This window comes from Eretmochelys imbricata, chromosome 4, assembly GCF_965152235.1.
Source record: "Eretmochelys imbricata isolate rEreImb1 chromosome 4, rEreImb1.hap1, whole genome shotgun sequence".
Taxonomy (NCBI): domain Eukaryota; kingdom Metazoa; phylum Chordata; order Testudines; family Cheloniidae; genus Eretmochelys; species Eretmochelys imbricata.
In genome coordinates, this window is record NC_135575.1 from 81513875 (window position 1) to 81537477 (window position 23603).

General features: G+C 41.5%; 1 protein-coding gene across 8 annotated transcripts in view; it reads left to right on the forward strand.

Moving 5' to 3' along the window:
• Positions 1 to 5653: 5653 nt before the first annotated feature.
• Positions 5654 to 23603, forward strand: part of TENM3 (teneurin transmembrane protein 3) — a 468379-nt gene continuing 450429 nt past the window's right edge. For all 8 annotated transcript variants that reach the window (XM_077814520.1, XM_077814521.1, XM_077814523.1 and 5 more), the window contains exon 1: positions 5654 to 5885. In XM_077814520.1, the coding sequence (XP_077670646.1) occupies positions 5654 to 5885 (232 nt within the window). The remainder of the gene's footprint in view (positions 5886 to 23603) is intronic.

The window sequence follows — 23603 nt, forward strand, 5'->3', positions numbered from 1 at the left end:
GATTTAGTAGCTGAATGTCTTTTTGTAAATAATGTATTAAGAAAATTCTTGTTCTGTTCCATTAATTGGGACAAAGCTATTTGGTAGACCATAAATATTGACATATGGGAAAAGTATTACTTGAAGATGAGGGCAAATGTTTCTGTAATATGTTCTAAAACTGGTTTAATTCTATTAGGTTTAAAACTTTAATCTGATTTGTCAAGAAAACTGTTCATGTGTCAAATTAGAGTCACTCTGTTCCCTTGAGTTTTTGTATTGTATTTATTATTTCATGTGAGCTTAATATAAGGCATAGTAAAATGAGAATAGTCAGTGCATTCAGGTAACTGGGATGCAGCTCATGCAACAAAAAACAAAGGAAAATGAAACTATCTTAGAGTCTGATGACCAAGGGGTCACTTAAAGTTGCTGGAAAACTTGTTAACACAATAACCATTACAGGTAATTTTATGGTGTGAGAGCTGAGCAGATACAGTAACTGACAACTTCAACCTCTGCCTCTGCACTTTGTTTTTCAGTGGTTTTTGCTGAGGAAAAAAATACTCAGTCTTCTTGAGAGAAAAATATATATTTTATTTTTGAAGATGTTCATAATATGACAGGGTGAAAATGTCATGCAATAATGAGAAAGTGCTGTAGTAGAAAGTACTTCTAAAAAATGAAGTACAGCAAGAACCCTGACCAGAAGCCTTACAAAGCCAACAACAAGTTTTCCTTTCCTTGACCTGGCTTTGTTGACAGACAACATAGACTTCAATATGAAGTGCCCTTCTGAACTCAGAAAAAATGCATGTATTGTAGTTGAAGTGCTATCTACAGTTTTCTCGATGAATGTTGTGTGTCATAATTGGAATAGTGCATAAAGATTTTTACTGCTGGCTAGATTAGGCATATTTACCAGACTGTCATCTTTCTTCTGACTCCTCTCTGGCTATGTCTACACTACAGGCTATGTCAGCATAACTTATGTCGCTGAGGGGTGTGAATAAACAACCCCCCTGAATGACATAAATTACACCGACATAAGCGCTCATGTGCACAGCGCTATGTTGGTGGGAGTGTTTCTCCTGAAGACATAGCTTCCGCCACTCGTGGAGGTTTTATTATGGCGATAGCAGAGCTCTCTCCCGTCAGCACAGAGCATCTTCACCAGATGCGCCGCTGCAGCGCTGACTGTATAGACATGGCTTCTCTCTCTGACAACTTTCCTTCTGTTCCTCCATTCTATAGATTACCTTATGTAAGCAGGGGAATGGTCCTGCAATTGTAGGGAACTTGCCTGGCTTATATGCTAACCTGGTGGAATTGGCTAGCAAAAGGATCTGAGTCCTCACGCCCACTCCCTTTACCCAGAAGCCTACCTGACCTCGAGGACTCCCCTTCCTCCCTCCCATGTGGCAGAGTCCTCGTAACCCCAACAAGGCTGGGCCCAGGATTCCTGGGGGATTTGACCTCCCACTCCGGAAACTTTCCTGACTCACTGATCACTACATATAGTTCAAAGCAAATACACAATTATTAAACAGCAGCTAGTAATAAAATTAGGAAAAAAATTGGAAAGGCTAAAGGGAACAACAAGTAACCCTGCTTTGGGGGGATGGGGACACCACAAACGGCAGTCCCTGGAACTCAACGAAACTTCACAGTCTGTTTCTCACACGTCGCAGGCCTTCTTCAGTGGCCCTGTCTGCACTGCAGTGATACCGCAGATCAGACACTTGGTCTGGTAGTGGCCATACACCTTCAGATTCTACGCTCTCCTGTTGGGGATATAATCCCCCTCCAAGTCTGGCCTGCAAGACCTCTTGTCTCGTGACGTCTCCTTGTGCTGGGCTCCCTGCCCAGGGTCCCCCCACTCTCTTCCCAGCTGTACACTGCACTCGGCTTTGGGTTGCTCCAGCCTCACTCTGCCTCGGGTCTGCTGCTGTTCTGCCTCCAGCTCAGCTCTGCTCTCTGGGCTGCTGCTCTGGTCCTGGCTGCTGTGGTTCTCCTCTCTGGGCTGTTTCTTTGGCCCCTCTGGTTCTGGCTGCTCTTCTGCTCTTCTCGGGCTCAGGCAGCTCCAGCTTACATGGAGGACAGGGCCACATGCTCCTGACTCCCTCATTGGCCTGCCCTCCCTGTCAGTCAGGCTAACCAGGAGCACTGGCCTCTCCCCATTGACCCTGGGGACTGTAAGTCTCAGGATCTTGATTTCTCATAGGCATGTCCCCTTTCCTTTGGTCCTGGGATACGGCCAACTAAAAACCTGAACTAAGTTTCAGTAAGGAGCCAACAGTCCTTTACACTTACATAAGCCAATGATTAAATAATTTTTAAAAGCCTTGATCCTGCAAGATGCTGAGCTCTTCCTCTAAAGGGCTGAAGGCAATCAACTCAAATTGACTTAATTGAGGACATTAAAGATAGCATGTGTTTTACCTTTAAATTCAAGATGTGCAGGATCAGGCTATTGGAGCACTCAGCATTTCACAGGAGCTAAATGTCTTATGCAAAACATGACTATGGTGTCCACTGTATCTTCATAGTTCATGACAGTATAATTGCCATGAAGGTATTCCAACAATTTGGTGCTATTAACCAGCTGTATTTTCTAGCCTTCTCATTCTTAGCCTGGAGAGGCAGTAGATAAGCCAGAAAACTGCCTTTTGAAGTTGTATTGAATTGATTGATTTTGTGTGAAGCAGATCAGTAGTTTCTAACACTACAGTGTAGATTAAATCTGAGGATTTTCAGCTTTGTATAGTCATGGAAAGCATTAAACATAGGGCTTTGTTTTTATTTTTCAAAAATACTGCAGAAGCTTGAAGAGTTTTTAAAAAAAATCAAATTGATCTTATCTTTGATGGTTAATACTGAATATCGATTTTCTCATGGCACAATTTAGAGATTCCAAGAATAAAAAAAATCTTTAGATATCCTGAAGTATATGGCTAAAAAAGAGATGTTTTCATATGAAGTCTACATGCTGACATGGAAAATCCTAAAATAACTGTTTATTGATAACTTAAAGCAACAATATTGTGTTTTTAAAAAAATCATGTTAATTTACAGTGTGAGATCTGAGCAGACATAGTAACTGACAACCTCTGTACCTTAACAATGATTTTTGCTGAGGAGAGGGGGAAAATACATCTTATTTCTGAAGATGTTCATAATATGCCAGGGTGAAAATGTGTAAAATGTTTAGAAAGCTATTTTTAAATAAAAGGGTCATTTAGTATGATGGGATAACATGATTTTGGTAATTAATTGATCTTTAAATATTCATGGTAAATAGGCCTAATGGCCTGTGATGGGATATTAGATGGGGTGGGATCTGAGTTACCCAGGAAAGATTTTTCCGTAGTATCTGGCTGGTGAATCTTGCCCATATGCTCAGGGTTTAGCTGATCGCCATATTTGGGGTCGGTAAGGAATTTTCACCCAGGGCAGATTAGAAGAGACCCTGGAGGTTTTTGCCTTCCTCTGTAGCATGGGGCACGGGTCACTTGCTGGAGGATTCTCTGCTCCTTGAAGTCTTTAAACCGCGATTTGAGGACTTCAATAGCTCGGACATAGGTGAGAGGTTTTTCGCAGGAGTGGGTGGGTGAGATTCTGTGGCCTGCGTTGTGCAGGAGGTCGGATTAGATGATCATAATGGTCCTTTCTGACCTTAGTATCTATGAATATTCAGCAGTCTGGGGAGAAAAGTATTTGATCACAAAATGTAGGTGGGTGTGTTTCATATAAAAGGATTTAAAACATAACCTGCATTTAGGGTTGCCAGTTTTGGTTGGACTTATTCCTGGAGATTTAATCACATGACTTAATCTTTAATTCCTGGACTACATGCACCTGCATATATCAGTATCCCTAGATTGAATGAACAGTATAATTGTACCTATATCTATCAACTTATATTGTGCTAGGAAAAACAAACACTTTAACATGAAAAAGGAGGTATAAAGTATATTTGAAATTGCCCTAAAGGTAAAAGGGAATTTGCTTAAATGAAAAAAAAATTAGCTCTGTATTTATTATATATGTATTCCATGTAATTTAGCACTTTATCTTGAAATTCCAAATTGAGGTTCACATAGGTCAAGAAATGTTAGAGCCTTCTAGAGAACTTCCAAGTAGATAGGATGATCAAACACCTTTCATTTAAAGAATTTTAATTACTGTTCAGTAGTAAATTAAATACTTGCTGAGAATCATTTTAAGAGGGACAATTAATTAGTTTGTTTGAAATGAAATATGTTTAAAAATGTAATAGGTGAACTGATCTAAAGCAACCTTCATTTTGTAAAACGGAGTGAAAATACAGTTTGATATTGCTTTGTGATATGCACTGTACATTATCATTTTAATCCTTTGTCACAAAGGGAATGGCTGTTACAATCACTCTTCGTAAAATAATTGTGTGGTACTTTAAATACTCTAAACGGAGAAGGGCTCCAAGGAAAGAGAGATCTCATAGTCTTCCCCCTAAAGACAAAGGAAATAACCTTAACACACAACACGTTATATAAGAAACAGCAGCTCCTCAGCTTATGGGGCATTGCCCGCTATTTGACTCCTCAGACCTAGGTTTTGTTTAAATATAGTATTTTTACACATTTTTAAATAGTTGCCAAAAACTAAAGTGAATAATTTTTATTTAAAATGGCAATGGAAATGTTTAATATTTTTGAACAATATTTTGCTGTGTTAGAAAATCAAATGCCTGAGCTTTGTGTATGAGACCCAGTAAGTGAAATGGAGTACTCAGTATAAACTGAATGAAACTGAAAATATAGTAAGAAAACATCACTAACTAACTGTCAGAAATATATTAGATTTTTAAAATCTATTTTCATTTTTATCTTTACAGTGTCATTTCAAGATATGAGGACTAGAAAAATGATTTCTGATTTATATTTGCAGTGTGAATTTAAATTTGAAATATTACAGTTCTTATCCAGGAATAAGCACACTGAAATGCACAACCAGGGAGAACTTCTTCCCAATGCCTGTGTTGTGCTTATGTTTCAGTAGCCTGTCATGAAATACTAGGTTTGGGTTCTCACTGAAGGACAATTTTCTAAACGTATAAACAGCAACAAAAACCATGGAAATTAAATATTTACATTTCAGAAACAGACATTGAAACAGAAGATCCATTGGGTACGAAAAAGTCAGGCTCCCCTTAAAAGCATGAACTGGTGTATCTTTCTGAAAAGAAGAAAAAACAAATAACAGATAATATTTTCCTTGTGCTGAAAGCCAGAAATATTTTATTACAGGGTTTCTAGCTGAATTTGGCAATGCAGTTTGAGTTTATGTTTTTGGTGCACTCACTTGCACACACAGCAGATTAGATGTATACTGTAACTTCCGTTATTGTTAACGGGTTTCTTGGCTAATCTATCAGGCATGCTGTTGAAAAATTAAAGTATTGTGTCTCGGGAACAACACAGAACTTTGTTTCAGATACTATTGAACTGTATTTTTTTATAAATAGGGTCTTTGTTTCTGTGTCAGAAAGACATGGAGAACTCTCAGAAATTAGATGACCACTAATGTGTTGTTATAATATATATCTTTTTATCTTCTTAAAGGTGGACATAAATTAAATGTAGAGAAGAGTTTCAAGTAAGCTGGGCTGATGTGTATATAGAAGGAATGAAGTATGGATGTGAAAGAACGTAGGCCTTATTGCTCCCTGACAAAGAGCAGAAGAGACAAAGAACGACGTTACACAAATTCTTCAGCAGAAAATGAGGAGTGCAGAGTGCCTACGCAGAAGTCGTACAGTTCAACTGAAACCCTGAAAGCTTTTGATCATGATTCCTCCAGGTTATTGTATGGAAACCGGGTAAAGGACTTAGTCCACAGGGAAGCAGATGAGTATACCAGGCAAGGTAGGTAAAGTGTTCTAATACTAACGGTATGCACAATTTGGTTAGTGTGTCAGTGAGGCATTTCATCTCTGAGTGGGGTATGTTGTCATGATAGTTTTACAAATAGTAATACTCAACATGTATGTAGTACGTTTAGTATATAGCTCATTATTATCCTTGTTTTAAATATAGTGAAAAAGAGCACAGACAAATTAAGTAAACTACCTGAAGTCAAGCAGCCAGCCAGTGACAAAGTTGCGAACAGAACTCGGGTGTCCTGAATCCTTGTCCAATGTTAAGATTATTAGACCACAGCTCTACTTCATCCGATTATCACCTTGCTCAATGTTGTGTCCATATAAGGTGCCTAAAGCTATGCATAGATACAAGGTGATAAATAATAAATAAATAAAACCTCTGTCCCAAGGGACTAAACCACATCATTATATTTTGTGCAGAAGTATAATAATGTCTTTCTCCTCTAGGTTACCAGGGCAGTAAAAACTGTATGTTGTACTGTTTTACAGCTTTTGCGTGGCCAGGGTGAAATTAGTTCATAGTTAAGGTCTATTTCTAGTGGATGAGTATCCAGAAGAGAAAAACTATTAGCACTAACTTACACCATTGTTGGCTTTTCAACAAGGTCAAGGTCTGAAAAGACATGAGGATTAAACCTAAGGATGGTCCTCTCCAGTTTGATTAGATGTGAATTAGTTGGGCAGCATATGGAAGCTTCCACTGTCACTCTCCATAAACCCTGGATATAGAATTTTAGTTTCCCAGACTCTCATTCATGCACTTTTAATTAGTGCTCCATTAATTTAATTAAGAAACAAAATGATGAAAAGTATACAGTGCTGAAATCCCATTGCCTGAAAAGAAAAGACCTGGAGCTGACACGAATTCTGTGCAAAAAGTCCAGTCCTTGTGTGTTTGTCCTTTTGTGTGAGGGGGCTTTCATGGGTAGAAAAGGAAATTTTCTCTACAGTAAAGAATTCTCTGGTTTTACTTTTATGATTTTGATAAATTTCAGGACTTTTTTTTTTTTAAATCTGGCTGAGAGATTTTTCTTTTTGTCATCCTCTATGCAAAGTGGAAGCCAGTGGCTATGGTAGGACTCCTAAAGTGATCATAATTACCACCAGAAGCATAAGAAACAGTGCACCGAGAGGGCATTCTTTGGTGCCGAAGAGAGACAAGCAGGGAGGGATGGCATAGTGAGATCAGTGTCAGGCTACTCGTCCTCCCCCACATGGCTCCACAGACTCCGGTACAGGACACACCATCAACTCCTAGGAACGGCCGTGGGCCCAGACGGTTGCTGGCCCCCTCGACACCAGAGGCCTTTCAGGTAGTGAAGGATCTGCTGTCACTCCTGATCCTGCCGACCTCTCAAGGACCCCTGCTGGCTAGGGCGACTAGGGTCAGAAGGGAACAAGGTCTGGTAAACTCTGTCCCAGTACCGACCACCGAAGCACCATTCAGAGGCAAGCCCTCCATGGTACCCCTGCATCAGTCACTATCCCAACACTGATCCCTGGTGTCTCGGCATTGCCCGGTGGCAGAAGCGGTACTGCATTGTCTTGGTTTCCAAAGGGAAGAATCCTCTTTGGAGTCGGAAGGGGAATTCTTCACTCCATCCAAGACCTACTGGTACCCAGCCTCCAGACTTTGATACTGGCTCTCCCGCTGACACCAGGTCTCTGGGCCACTGGCTGATGCAGTGGCAGTACTGGAACCCCTGTGGGTTCCCCCCAGAACTTAGAGTCGGCACACAGCCTGATCAACATCCTGGCTGCGGCTGCTCCCTCCAGAATAGCCTTACCCATTAATGAAGCAATGTTCGGGCCTGTTAAGACACTGTGGCAGACCCCTTCTTCTCTGCCCCCCATCTCAGAGAGGCCAGAGAAGAAATACTATGCCCCAGAAAGCAGGTTGACTACCTTTACTCTCGCCCTCCCCTGGAATCCCTGATAGTGTTGGCAGCGAATAAGTGAGACAGACAGGGCAGTCGAGTGCTACCCCCAAAAATAAAGAAGCTGAGACCAGACCTGATTGGACAAAAAGTTTTATTTAACAGGCAGTCTCCAACTACATATCTCCCACCAACAGGCTTTACGGGGGAGGTAAGATTTTAATCTGTGGAACTCACTGTCCAAATCTAAAGACGTCCTCCCACAGGAATTGAGGCAGGAGTTTGCAGCCATCTTAGACGAGGGCAAGACTGTGGCTAGGACCTCCCCTTCAGGTGGCTCTGGATGCGGCCAACTTGGCAGCCAGGACTATGGCAATCTCTATCTTCCGTGGTCATAGAAGATTGCTAAGGTTCATAGTGGAGCAACACCACTACCATTTCACCGCTCTTTCCTTCAGTCTATCGGCAGCCCCATAGGTCTTCATGAAGTGTATGGTGGTCGTGGCAGCCTTCCTCAGGAATTGAGGTGTGTAAGCATACTTGTACCTCAGTGACTGGCTGATCAAAGGTCGGTCACAGGCTCAGGGGAGGTGCAACATCAGCCCAAGTACCTTCTGGTCCCGGTTCAGAGAACAGAGTTCATCGGGGCAGTGCTCAACTAGACACAGGCCAAAGCCTCCCTACCAGAAGCCTGTTTCCAATCTATGTTGGACCTGATTTCCAAGGTCAGAATCCACCCACTAAAGACCGTTCGGGTTGGCCTCAAGCTGTTGGATCACATGGTGGCATGTACCTATGTGATGCAACACACAAGGTTACACCTCAGACCCATTCAAATGTGGCTGGCATTGGTCTACTCCCCGAGCAGACACCACCTGGATTCAATACTCACGATTCCATATCCAGTCCTTGCTTCACTGACCTGGTGGAGAGACCCAGGATCTGTAATGAAAGGGGTACCCTTTGCTGCCCTTCATAAGTCAGTAACCTTAGTTTTGGGCATGTTAGACCGAGGGTGGGGAAGCCCTCCTCGGCAGACTCACGACCCACAGCTTCTGGTCCAGGAAGAACTCTCCCTGCATAAAAAAAGTCAGGGAACTCAGGGCAGTACACATGACTTGCCAGATGTTCCTTTCCTAGATCTTGTGGGTGCAGGTCTTGATGGACAGATCTTGATGGCCAACACAGTAGTGCAGGTCTTGATGGACCACAGAGCATCAGTGTTTGTTTTACATCCACAAGCAGGGGGAGGCTCTCTCTTCAGCCCTGTGCTTGGAGGCCCTCTAGTTGAAACATGCTATTCATCTCGAGGCGTCACATCCCCCAGGAGTCTGAAACGTCCTGGTGGATCACCTCAACAGATCCTTTTCCTCTCACCATGAGTGGCCTCTGCATCTGGAGGTTGTTAGTGTCATCTTCCAGAAATGGGGGCCTCCCTATGTGGATCTGTTCGCCACCAGACAGAACAGAAAATGCCATCAGTTCTGTTTGCTGCACAGGCACAGCATGAGCTCCCACTCTGATGTCTTCCTGCTCTCTTGGGCAGACAGCCTACTATATGCCATCCCACTGATCCCCTTGGTTCACCAGGTCCTCCTAAAAATTAAATGGGACAAGATGAGGTTTATCCTGTTAGCTCCAGTGTGGTCACACCAGCATTGGTTTGGGATGCTTCTGGGCCTCTGTGATAGCTCCACTCATGCTCCCACCCTCTCCAGATTTGATTTCACAAGATTCTGGACAGTTGCTACATAAGAACGGCCATATTGGGTCAGACCAAAGGTCCATCTAGCTCAGGATCCTGTCTTCTGACAGTGGCCAATGCCAGGTGCCACTGAGGGAATGAACAGGTAATAATAAAGTGATACTTCCCTGTTGCCCATTCCCAGCTTCTGGCAAACAGAGGCTAGGGACACCATCCCTCCCCATCCGCCATGAAGTTATCTAGTTCTTTTTTTGAAACCTGTTATAGTCTTGGCCTTCATAACATCCTTTGTCAGGGAGTTCCACAGGTTAACTGTGCGTCGTGTGAAGAAATACTTCCTTTTGTTTGCTTTAAACCTGCTGCCTATGAATTTCATTTGGTGACCCCTAGTTCTTGTGTTATGAGAAGGAATAAATAACACTTCCTTATTTACTTTCTCCATACCAGTCATGATTTTATAGACCTGTATCATATCCTCCCCCTTAGTTGTCTCTTTTCCAAGCTGAAAAGTCCCAGTCTTATTAATCTCTCCTCATATGGAAGCTGTTCCATACCCGTAATAATTTTTGTTGCCCTTTTCTGAACCTTTTCCAATTCCAATATATCTTTTTTGAAATGGGGTGACCACATTTTGAGATGTGGGCATACCATGTGTGACCTGAGGTCCCAGGGTAGCCCTCACTGGAAATGCCAAGGGCAGGATAGGCTGCAAAAGGGAGAGCAGGCACTCCCAAAACTTGTGATTAACACTGAAGTTAAACTCTTCAGCCAGTCACAACTATGCTTCTGATCCCCCCACACTGGTTAGCAAAAAAAGGAAATCACACAGCCCCCTTCATTGCATTCCAGTTCTTTGGCTCCCAGTCAGCACCTAGGTGCAGTAAGGAGGAATTATTTAAAAATTCTTCTCACTCTACAGAATGTTCTTCTGAACCCCAAAGTGCCAGCCACATTGCCAGGTCAATATTAGGTTGGATCTTACCCAAAATACCATGCTGCCAGCCAATTCTTTAGCATCTAAAACTAAAGGTTTATTGTAAAGAAAAAAGAACAAAGAGAGTTGTTAAATGGTAAAGCAATCATACATACAGAGACTATCAAAGTCCATATATCAAGTTCTTAGCAGTGTTGGTGAGTTTGGTGGCTTAAAAGTCCCTCTGGAACACAGTCATAGCTTGGATGGGTCATTCAGTCTTTTGTTCAGAGCTTCAGTTTGTAGAAAAGTCACTCCAGAGGTAAGAAGTGGGATTGAAGACATTGGAGAAGATGCAGTTGTCTTTTGTAGTCTTTTGCCATGTGGCTTGTACTTCCTTTGTTCCAGACACAAGCTTCCCGGTACATGGCATGGAAAGGCCTTAAAGTTCTGTCCATAGGCATGCCCCTACAGGCTTGCTGACTCATAAGGAGTAATCCTTGGCTCCTTTCAATGGGTTCATTGTACAGCAGATGTACCTTGATGGGCCATCAAGCAGGCCTACTGCTGATGCCAATCTCTCTCGGGTTTGGAAATACAGATATGCCATACATATCTATAACTCATAATACAAAGGTGATACAAACATATAAACAAAATTATCATACTTGGCAAATTATAATATTTTTGCAGATACCTCACACAGTATATCTGGTCAGATTTCTTGACATTTTATAATATTGGTGTCAACAATATCATAAAGTGTCCCACGTATTCCATACAGTGTCACACCATGGATTTGCATAGCGGCAATATGATATTTTCTGTCTCCACCTGAACCTCACCTCCCTGCATCTGATGGCATGATTGCTGCATGACTGACCCCTGAAGAGCAGGCCTGCTCGGAACAGGTTCAACAAGTCTTGCTAGGTAGTAGAAAGTTTTCCACCAGGGCTACCTATTTGGCCAAGTGGAAACTGCTCACTTGTTGGGTATCCGAATAGAATCTCTCTCCATCTCGGTCTTCTCTGCAGTCTATCTTGGACTATCTGCTCCACCTAAACATCAAGGTCTGGCTCTCTCATCTATTAAGGTTCACTTAGCAGCCATCTCAGCCTTCCACCCTCCAGTGCATGGCAGATCAGTGTTCTCCCACGAGAAGATGGTCAGGTTTCTTAAGGAGCTGGAAAGACTTCTCAGGTTTGCGAATTGATCTCCTTCCATTCCCCCCTTCCCACCCCGGGACTTAAAACTAGCCCTGTTGAAGCTCACTGTGCCTCCCTTCGAGCCATTAGCATCGTGCCCCTTACTGCTTCTCTCTTGGAAGGTCACCTTTCCAGTGGCGATCACCTCGGCCAGAAGGGTCTCTGAGAGAGAAACCCTCATGTCAGAACCCCTTTACACGGTGTTCTTCAAGGGCACGGTCCAGCTGTGCCCCCATCTGGCCTATCTACCAAAGGTGGTCTTGCTTTTCCACAACAGCCAGGACATTTTTCTTCCTGTCTCCTTTCCAAAATCTCACAAGACCTCTAAGGAATGTCAGTTTCATGCATTGGATATTAGGCGGGCTCTCACCTTTTATGTTGAGAGAACTAAGCCCTTCTGCAAGTCAACGCAACTCTTTGTAGCAGTCGTGGAAAGTATGAGAGCTACCTGTGTCATCCCAAAGAATCTTGTCCTGGATAACTGCCTGTATCTGAACTTTCTACAAGCAGGCGAAGGTTCCGCCTCTGGCCCTCATGACTACTCATTCCATGAGAGCCCAGGCTTCATCAGCAGCGTTCCTCCAACAGGTACCAATCCAAGATATCTACAGTGCCGCTACATGGTCGTTGGTTCATACCTTCACGTTGCACTACACCATCACCCAACAGGCCCATGACAATATCTGTTTCGGGAGAGCAGTGTTGCAGTCAGCATGTGCATGAACTCTGAGCACACCTCTGGGGATACTGCTTGTGAGTCACCTAGCATGGATAGACATGAGCAAGCATTTGAAGAAGAAAAAATGGTTACTCATCTTTTGTAACTGTTGTTGTTTGAGATGTGTTGTTCATGTCCATTCCATGGCCCTCGTTCCTTCCCCTCTGTTGGAGTTACTGGCAAGAAGGAACTGAAAGGGTGTGGGACTGGTGGCGCACCTGACTCCAGAGGGCATTGGAGCCAGCCCTATGGATATCACTAAGGGAAAAATCTCCAGCAACTGTGCACATGGTGCTCACACATACCTAGCATGGAATAGACATGAGGAACACATCTAGAACAACAGTTACAAAAGCTTGGTAACTTTTTTTTTTGAGAATCTAAAAATGCTTAGTGGAAAAACTGGAAAATTATAAATGAAATAAAAATGTTCTGCAATTTTAAAAAACACTATTTTTTCTTGAGAAGGTTTTGGAATACAATTTTCTACCAGCTCTACTTGTGTCAAAGTACATATAACAGGTAGGTTTCAGAGTAGCAGCCGTGTTAGTCTGTATTTGCAAAGAGAAACGGAGTACTTGTGGCACCTTAGAGACTGACATATTTATGTGAGCATAAGCTTTCGTGAGGGGGTGCCACAAGTACTCCTTTTCTCTTTATATAACAGGTAATTATCAATCCCATAGTCTGACTCTGTCCTGTTGCTTTTTTTTTACAGTAGAATAAACATATGAAGTATCTACATTAGTGCATTAGTTATTTTCTGTAAAGTGTTCAAATCTCAATTCATTGTGAGTTTATTTTTTTTACCATAATTTTCAGCCCATCACTTTATTTGGGTTGAGTTAAGAGGAGTGACCCTTTCTTTGGAGTATACTGCAGATATTCTCCTGATAATAAGTAGAAGTTGAAAGCCCAGGCTGGTGCATTGGTGTTTTTTTAAAAAAAAAAAAAAATTAACTGTCTGCCAGATGGTTGGTGGTGCTAGACTGCAAATCTCCGTGATGATTGAACCAAGTGATATTCTAAACAAAATGAGCTCTCTACCGTGCTTGTAGCTGTTTCCATCATTTCACACTGACTCAATAGACATTCTAGGCTTCAGGGTGATGTTTGGGGTTATTGGATGTGTTGGTGTGTGGGTGGCTGTGTTGATTTGAGTGTGGGTTGTGTTGGGCTGGGACAGTTTTGTGGATTTGTGCAGGTGTTGAATGAGGAGCATGTGCTTCAATGAGGGACCGTTATGTGTGTAGTTGATTTGTGTGTAGGGCGGGTTGTGCTGGGACGGTTTTGATGATTTGCGTGCATGGCAGCTGAGCCAAGTAATCCACTGTCTGTGCAGTCTACCTCATATAACAATGAAAATGTGTTGCATGCAAATTAACTGTAGAGTCAGGGTGGTGATTTGTTGAGCTACCTCTGATATCAGAATAGCTTAGGACCGGTGGCATGGCATAGACACATGCCTTACTGTAGCTGTACACCTCACAGGCTGAAAATGGCTGAGAACTTAAAATCTGGAGGTAACAGACTGTGAAACCCAATGACGATTCATCCTGGTGATATTCTGAACTAAAAGAGCCTTCATCCAGGCTTGTAGCTGTTTCCATTGCTCCACACTGACTCAACAGACCTAATAGACTTCAGAGTGACATTCCTGGAACCTTATCATATAGATACTTTAAAAGAATTCTAGCCTTGTTAACTAAATATGCACATGGATTGTTGTCTGAACAGAGAATTGTCTTTTTAAAAAATAAATAAAATAGCAGTGAAATATCCAAGTTGTGCATTTGTGTAACTGGGCTCAATGTACTCATGTTGCAGCTTATGTTGTATTTTTCTTCATCTCCTTTACAACAGTACTACAGTACTGCAGCCAACATTTATTGCCAAATATAGGGTATGTTTGGCAGCTGTAAGACTGAGATGCCACACTCTGGAATGTGTTGTTTTTTAGTAATGACATTTGGGCCTGTTTGGCTTTCTGTTCGGTCTTTTAGGTCTGTTTTGTATGGCTTGTTGGCTTCCTCTAATGCTTACTGTATTAGCAGATGTGGGAACTACCTGTAGGTTTGATGGGGTCAAGTTACTGATGGCTTGTTTTGCATTCTTAATAGTTTCCCTTTGAGTCATCCTTGACCTAAGAGAATTTGCTTTTCCTGGTCTTGCAGAGCGATGTTGTGTGGTTTTTAAAAAAAAAAAAGAAAAAATCCCAGGTCATTCCAAAGCTTTATAAATATAAAAAAGATTATTTCCAATATGTATTTTTGTTTTCTCTTTATAAATACATATTGTGTACAGAGCTACATGCCAATAGTCCTAATTTAAGCCTCTAGTTTTCTAAGTGAATGGGGAGTAAAATCTACAAAAAAAAAATAAAATAAAGTAAAAGCAGTGGTACACCCTCTCCCTACCCTGCCCCAACATATCCCCTCCTCCTCATGCCAGGAGCTGGGGAAATGGATGTCTGTCAACTGTACACCAGCAGTGAATTCCCTGCAAAAGGAGTTTCTCTTAAGTATATATTTTAGGGACAAGGGAACTGTGACAACGGGTTCCTGATTCAGCCCTCTGTCACTCCAGCTCCCATTTCTAGAAATAAATTAGAGCTGGCTGGAGGTAACCTGGCCCTAATTGGGGAAGCAGAGACAGCTGTTGCTTAATTAGCCTGGGGCTGTATAAAACCCTCAGAGGAGGTAAGCTGGGCAGGAGAGGGGGAGCAGAAAGGAAATGAAAAGGCAGGGAGAGGAAACAGGGAGGTAGCTTGTCCCTCCTGCCTGCAGATGGTGAAGGTCCAACTGTATATGGTGAAATGGTGGTGGGAACAAGTCTGTGAATAAACTGCACCAGTGGCTACTAATCCCAGGGTCTCAGAGTGACTTTGAACCTAGCAGAGGCAGGAGCCAAGGGTGCTCTGCCATGCTCTGCTACAGGAATATAAAAATATCTGAAAGCTTATCTGAACTTCAGAAAAGCATACTTAGACTCCCTTAGGGAACTGATGGGCTAATATGAGGGGGCAAGGAGTCCAGGAGAGTTGGCTGTATTTTAAAGAAGCCTTATTGAACAGGAACAAAACATTCCAAAGTGCAGAAAGAATAGCAAATATGGCAGGCGACCGACTTGACAGTGAAATCTTCGGTGAGCTTAAACTCAAAAAGGAAGCTTACAGGAAGTGGAAATTTGGACAGATGAATAAGGAGGAGTATAAAAATATTGCTAGAGCATGCAGGGGTGTAATCAGGAAGGCCAAGGCACAGTTGGAGTTGCAGATAGCAAGGGGTTTGAAGGGTAACAAGAAGGGTTTCTACAGGTATGTTAGCAACAAGAAGGTGGTCAGGGAAAGTGTGGGACCCTTACTGAAAGGGGGAGGCAACATAGTGACAGATGATATGGAAAAAGTTGAAGTACTCAATGCTTTTTTTGCCTTGGTCTTCACAGAGAAGGTCAGCTCCCAGACTGCTGCACTAGGCAGCACAGTATGGGGGGGAGGTGAGCAGCCCGCAGTGGTGAAAGCACAGATTAAGGACTTTTTAGAAAAGCTGGACGTGCACGAGTCCATGGGTCCAGATCTAATACATTCAAGGGTGCTGAGGGAGTTGACTGATGTGATTGAAGAGTCATTGGCAATTATCTTTGAAAATTTGTGGCAATCGGGGGAGGTCCCGAATGATTGGAAAAAGGCAAATATAGTGCCCACATTTTTAAAAGGGAAGAAAGAGAACCCTGGGAATTACAGACTGGTCAGCCTTACTTCAGTCCCCGGCAAAATCATGGAGCGGGTCCTCAAGGAATCCATTTTGAAACACTTGGAGGATAGGAAGGTGATCAGGAACAGACAACATGGATTCACCAAGGGCAAGTCATGCCTGACCAACCTGATTACCTTCTATGATGAGATAACTGACTCTGTGGACATGGGGAAAGCAGTGGATGTGATATATCTTGACTTTAGCAAAACTTTTGGTACAGTCTCCCACAATATTCTTGCCAGCAAGTTAAAAAAGTATGGATTGGATGAATGGACTATAAGGTGGATAGAAAGCTGGCTAGATTGTCGGGCTCAATGGGTAGTGATCAATGGCTCGATGTCTAGCTGGCAGCCGGTATCAAGTGGAATGCCCCAGGGGTCGGTCCTGGGGCTGGTTTTGTTCAACATCTTTATCAGTAACCTGGATGATGGGATTAATTGCACCCTCAGCAAATTTGCAGATGACACTAAGCTTGGGGGAGAGGTAGATAAGCTGGAGGGTAGGGATAGGGTCCAGAGTGACCTAGACAAATTGGAGGATTGGGCCAAAAGAAATCTTATGAGGTTCAGCAAGGACAAGTGCAGAGTCTTGCCCTTAGGAAGGAAGAATCCCATGCACTGCTACAGACTGGGAACCGACTGGCTAAACTGCAGTTCTGCAGAAAAGGACCTGGGAATTACAGTGAGAGAAGCTGGATATGAGTCAGCAGTGTGTCCTCGTTACCAAGAAGGCCAACGGCATATTGGGCTGTATTAGTAGGAGCATTATCAGCAGATCAAGGAAGTGATTATTGCCTTCTGTTCGGCACTGGTGAGGCCAAAGCTGGAGTATTGTGTCCAGTTTTGGTCCCCCCACTACAGACAGGATGTGGACAAATTTGAGAGAGTCCAGTGGGGGGCAGCAAAAATGATTAGGGGGCTGGAGCACATGACTTATGAGGAGAGACTTAAGGAACTGATTTAGTTGGGGATTAGGTCCCGCTTTGAGCAGGGATTGGACGAGTTGACCTCCTGAGGTCCCTTCCAACCCTGATATCCTATGATTCTATGAACTGGGATTATTTAGTCTGCAGAAGAGAAGAGTGAGGGGGGATTTGGTAGCAGCCTTCAACTACCTGATGGGGGTTCCAAAGAGGATGGAGCTCTGCTGTTCTCAGTGGTGGCAGATGACAGAACAAGAAATAATGGTCTCAAGTTGCAGTGGGGAAGGTCTAGGTTGGATATTAGAAAAAACTATTTCACTAGGAGGGTGGTGAAGCACTGGAATGGGTTACCTAAGGAGGTGGTGGAATCTCCATCCTTAGAGGTTTTCAAGGATGGTTGACAAAGCCTTGGCTTTGACAAAGCCTTGGCTGGGATGATTTAGTTGGTGTTGGTCCTGCTTTGAGCAGGGAATCGGACTAGATGACCTACTGAGGTCTCTTCCAACCCGAATATTCTATGATTCTATGATCATATATGGATTTTTAGGGAGGTGTGATTTAGGCAACTGCTTCTTGTGTATTTTGCTCAGTTTAGTAACTAAAGGAAGATACAGAGTCTTGTTCGAGTGTATTTTGATGTCCGACTACAAGGTTTTGGTTTTCAATTGTTAAATGAGTTAGAAAATAAAAATGATCTGTGTTTATAATTGTAATAGCTTCATTGTGAAGATATAACTGACAATTAACTGAAGACAAATTTAATAATTTTTTTAAAAGTCTGATATTTTCCTCAAAGAACAGCCTCCAGCATCCAGCTGATGTAAACGAGCCCAGCCTAATTGTACTGAGGTCAGTGGGGCCTATTTTTAAATTTTATGTAGTCAGTTTTGTATTGCATTTTTCAATAAATAGCTAGTCTTTGTCAACCTGATTTTTGATACTGGATGACATAATTTTCAGACAAATGTTCACCATCTAAAAGGAGGATATGCATTTTGGTGCCTTGTAGTTTTTGGAGAGGCATAGTACACTTTTATTTGCTAGTGATTATTTTAGCAAAAGGTGGAGGATGGGAATAACAAAAATTCTGCTACTGCTAAGTCCCTGGTTATGCACACAAGTAGTCCAGTTGAACTCAGTGGGACTGTTCACGTACTTAAAGTTAAGCCCATGCTTTAATACCTTCCTCAATCAGGGACTAAAGCAGAATGTGCAGAACTCAAATTTGAAGTTCTTACATAAAGAGAAATAATTTTGTAAAGTTTGTCCGGTAGATAATAAAGAACAGTCATTCAATGAAAGCCAAGTGCACTCCCCTAATAATAGAAAATTTCCAATTGATGTTAGTGAGAGCAGGATTGTGCCCTAATACTCGTATAAAAATAACTTACTAAACTATATCTGAGCAAAGAATTAAAACAAAGCAGCCATCTTTAAATATCTGAAAATATTCCAAAACAGGTTGGAAAAGAGAGTTGAATACAGTTTTTAGCACAAAGGGTGCAAGTGTGTGTGGTTTTTTTAATCAAGATGTTAAATAATCCTGTTTGTTTGTTTGTTTTACGTGTGTGTGTGTATATATATTCATTCTTACTATTTTTTAAAATTTGTTTATATATATATAATGAACTAATTTTAAAAAATAGTAAGAATGAATATCTAATAGTGCAATAAGAGACTATAGCTGAAAGAGCAGTAATGAGTCAAACACATGAGCAGCAAAATAAATGTGAAAGTGCTTTGTATGGATATGCTAAGCTATTAGGAAACATACAATGCAAACACTGTTTGTACTTTATATAATGACATTAAGTAAATTTATTAAAAGAAAATGGACATTCATGATTTCCAATATCTAATCATTTTAGAGTGCAATCCATACTACTGTAGCTACTTGTACAGATAAAACTCCATTAAAGGCAAATCTTTGTAAGGCCTGAAGGACTAAGTCCTTGTCAAATATTTTAGTTTTGCTTTCTGAAAAGAAACATAGTTGCAGTTACAACTCTGAAATTAAATTTCAATTACTTGAATATTTTGTGACAATTTCACAGTATACCTTAAGAATGTCTGATACTTTTGGATTTTTCTTAAAATTGTGGTTGTTCCCTTTCAAACTGTCATATTGTTGCATGCCAGAGTGCTGATCCTGTAATCTGATCCACATGGGAAGACCTTTACACCTGTGTAGAAATCCCCCTGAAGTCAAAGGGTTTCTTTAGAGGGACTGAGGGCTGCCAATACAGATCAGATTTTGGATTGAAATACAATTTGCACAATGTAATTTCCATATTTTATCAGAAGTGCTCCAATCTCAAAAGCAGAGGTAGAGGAGTCTTCTTCCATTGTAGAGCCTCGGTGAGGCAGTGTATAGGTTACGCAAGACTTTTTTATTTTTGAAGTTTTGATTTGAAATGTGATTTAGCCTGCATGTGGTCTTTGTTGCTGGCAGTGGGAATGAGTTTGCAATGTTCACTAAACATTACAGTCCACTATCTGTCCCTGGCTTTCAACCCAGATTCCCTCCCCCCACCCCCCGCCCTGCTTCAGTTTTGTGATTGCAAATACCTGCGAGTACATTAGTGCCATTTATTGCATGAGGGTACTTAAACAACTAAATTACATTCACTGCACCAATAAATATTTGCAGGTGAAGAAAGAGGTGTTGGACTTCAAAAGTTAGGTCTTTTTTCCTTGGCAGTGCTGTAGAAATATGGGATGCGGTCAAGCAAAGCTGTATGTGGTGGTTTGTGCACTGCCCGCTATATCATAGTGAATGTTCTCAATCCTCACCTGTGTGAATGCAATTCTCTGATCTCCCCATTCTCTGAATCCACCCACCTTGCAAAGAAAGGAACTGAAAAGTACTGTGTTTGCTTGGATCATTTATTGATTTTTTTTTTTGTGAGGCAGATATATTGTTTTGAAAGACTGCATACATTAATCACAACTCAAGTCCTAATTAATGTGACTTAAAGTTTATTACTTTTAAATATTAGCTTCTCACATGGATTCATTTAGAGAGCAAAATGATTGATCTTTTTCAGTCACCATAAATGTCAACTGCGGGATTAAATGATTTAGATGGTCATGTTTATTCAACCTTAAACTCCTGTATTTAAACCCACAGGTTAAATAGCTCTTTCTTACCACTGTGTTTTATGTATGTATCTTCCCCCCCCCGCCCCTTTTCCAAATCCCCTGTCTTACTGATGGTTGACTAACTTGGCCATAGAGTAGGCAAGTGGTTCTTTCTGGAACCGAACCAATGTGTTTTGTAGGTTAGCTACCAGAAAGTCTTAACAGTTATATGTGGCTTAGTGCTGTCCTTCTGAAATGGAGCCAAGTAATCCTCTTCCACCTTGGTCTGGCTTCCTAGAATTTGTGCCAGCTTTAAACTTGTATACAGTGTACCCTGCCACCATGCCAATCTCAGTTCCATTTAATAAACCTCATTGTGTTTCTGCCTGATTCATGTTTGTTAAACGCCAGAGCAGGACTCTCTGCAGTATCCGCATTAGATTTGAAAGGATACTTCAGGATCACCCGTACTTTCTGGATATTTCAGTGGTCTTGAGCAATCATGTACCCTTCTGCCAGAGTTTTCTCTTCTATAAAATAAGGATAATAATACTTACCTACCTCACAGGGGTATTGTAAGGGTTAATTAGTTTGTAAAGTGCTTTGAAGATAAAAACACTAAGTGCTCAGTAATATTATCATGTTATTCTGTACTAGTAACTTTTTTTAAGTGACCATAAGAAAGTAATTGGTGCATCACTTGTTCATACTCTTCGAGCTTCACATCCCTCCCACTGCCTTCCGCTTACCCATAACCCTGCATAATCACCTCATGCATGTGCGCATGCATGCAGGCAAACCTTAGGTAAAGCAAACATGGCATGGGTTGGTAGGAGGGAAAAAGGTTAGGCTAGTGAGTGAGTTCATTTGACATTTGTCCTTGCTGAAAAGTGATGAATCACTAGGATGAATCAGTGAAGAGCTTCCAAGATGTAAATTTAAACTTAATTAATTAAAAGGTCCCAAATTGAATGAAGTTCCCAGATAGAAATATTTGCTGAAATTAGAATGAAAGTTGTAAACATATCAATGACTTTAAGGAAAATACATAATGTAATATTTGGTCTTGGGCGGGAGGGGGCATTCAAAATGAAGATCACATTTGGGAAGATTAAAAGAAATCTGAAATCAAGAAATGGTCAAGCTCAGAAATCTAATGTAGTCCCATCTCTGGCCTTATGTACAGCGTTCAGTTAGGTGAACTCTCTCCAGAGCTGTTTTTGCAATATTTTGGCGGCCCTCATGAGTTCTCCCATAGAAATAAAAAGAGAACACATTTGTGCTGGTAAGAGATCATCTGCAAAAGTGTGTATGTTTCTGTGTATATATATGCAGAACGTTAAGAGGAACAAATTTTGCCCTTCTGGAGTCTGGTGCCATGAACCTGCACACAGTTGTTTGTTTGGCATGGTTTGAGTGACTGTTTTTAAACAGATGTCTGGCAATTCGCAGCTAATCAGACTATGGCCATTGGTTCACAGAAGAAAACCTAGTTAAGGATTTATTACTTTATGAATGATGGCACTGCACTTTGCCTGCTTGGAAAAATAACTATGTTAGTCTAGCAATATATGGAAAGCAGCAGAAGATAAAGACTGTACTCTGTTTTGGTTCAAGAGGAGGGTAGCCAAGACTCTGCCCTTCACTTCTGCTAATGGGGTTTGGGAGAGGGAAAGATTGTAAGAGACTTTTTAGGAAGAAAATGAGAAAGGAAAGATTGTAATGGAAGAGATAGAGACTTTGTAGAAATGAGAGAAGAGATTGAGGGCAGTGGGGAATGAGAAGAGGAAGTAAAGTGTGAGGTAAAATGGGGTGAACACAGTGGAAAGAGAGAGGTTGAAAGGGAAAGATTGAGACCTTGGGGAAGAGTGATGAGGAGGAAGGATGTAATTAGCAAGGAGAGAGATATAGGAAAAAACATAAGAGAAGAGAAATCAAGACACAGGTGAAGGGGGAAGAGAAACGTGATTTAGAAAAAAGGGTATGTTTCACAAAGGACTAGGAGGAGAAAACCAGAATGAAGGAACATACATATGTATAATACTAAATCAGAGAAATGATGTGTTAGCATAGGTATAGCCTATTACTTAGTTGTTAGTCGTCTTCAACAAGAGACAACAAGTTTCTTGCCCGGTGGCAAGCAATACTGCAGGTGTAGCTTTGCAAAGTCCTATCATTCAGTAAACATGTTGTGGAAGCTACATGACAAAAGGGGCAGGTATCATGCCGATTGTTCAGTGTCTCCTTTCTCTCCCCTGTAAGTAGTATTGCCTAAGCTTAATGCTCTGAACCCTAAAGGTAAACATTGCATACTCATCCTTCGGATTCTAGACAAGAGCTCAGTAAGCTCTGCTCATGTCTTTTTTTTCTTCTTGTTTCTGCCTTTTGGCCTTTTCTGTCTTGCTCCTGTTTCTGCTCGTTGCCCCTTTCTGTCCCTGTAGTTTCTCAAATGTGACTCTTAGCCCTGCTTCAGCCTGGACACCAAATATTTGAAACTACCTTTACAGATGGGATGTCTCTCAGTCCCCACCCATATCTTGCAACTGCATAAGAATCCCTTGGATTCTGATGCTGTATGTCCTGAGAAACTGACCATGATTGACAATGAGGAAAGGAGACATACAGTTCCCCATTCAGACGCAGGTCACTCAGGACTCTCTGTAAACTACGAGTCCCAGTCTGGCCCTGCTTTGCAGGGTCCAAAAAGTCTACATCACATCATAACGTTTCCTTCAGTGATTCTCATCCATCCAGTGTCCTGACAGTCAGATGGCACACAGCATGATTATCCTTTTACTACGAAGAATCTGTTCTTGTCCTTGTTTTGCACACAGTTTTAATTTAGCTGTCATAACTTTAGGAATACACAAAATGTTCGACATATGCTAACCATTTTCCAGTTAATACAGTTGTTTTATCACAATCAGAGTAGCCTGCTGATCACATAGAATTCCACCCTCTGTAGGTTTGACAGACTCTGAACAAAGAATGGCTTTGCAGTGTTTCAAAAGGGTAGTGTCACTGTGTATCTGGCTCCTGCTAAGTAGAGTTTTATGAAAAATCTGTGTAGTATCTTCAGGAGACCTATTCAGGATGACACACAGGTGATGAGCTGTGACTTCTAATTTTTTTTTGTGCCCTTTACACATTTGAGCATGAATACAAAAATTAAAAATAACTGGGCTGAATCTGAATTAATTCAAATAATCCCTCATCTGGCAACTGGGGAAAGTGCTGGTTGCAAGAGCAGTTTGAAATGACTGGTATTGTAGTGCATTTCAGGGACAACCATGATAAACATTTTATTATATGGACATAGACATACCCGGTGATTTACAAACAAATAAAAAGACATTTCTTCCCTGATGACCTTACTATCTACATTAGCTAAAAATATATTTAAAAAATTGATGGTTGGCAGGAGGAAAAAGTGTGGGAAAGGGGGAAAATAGAGTAACATATGGAATATTGTTTTTAGAGAAGAGGGTAGTGTTTTTCACTCAAAGCAGTTCATGTTTTGTTTAT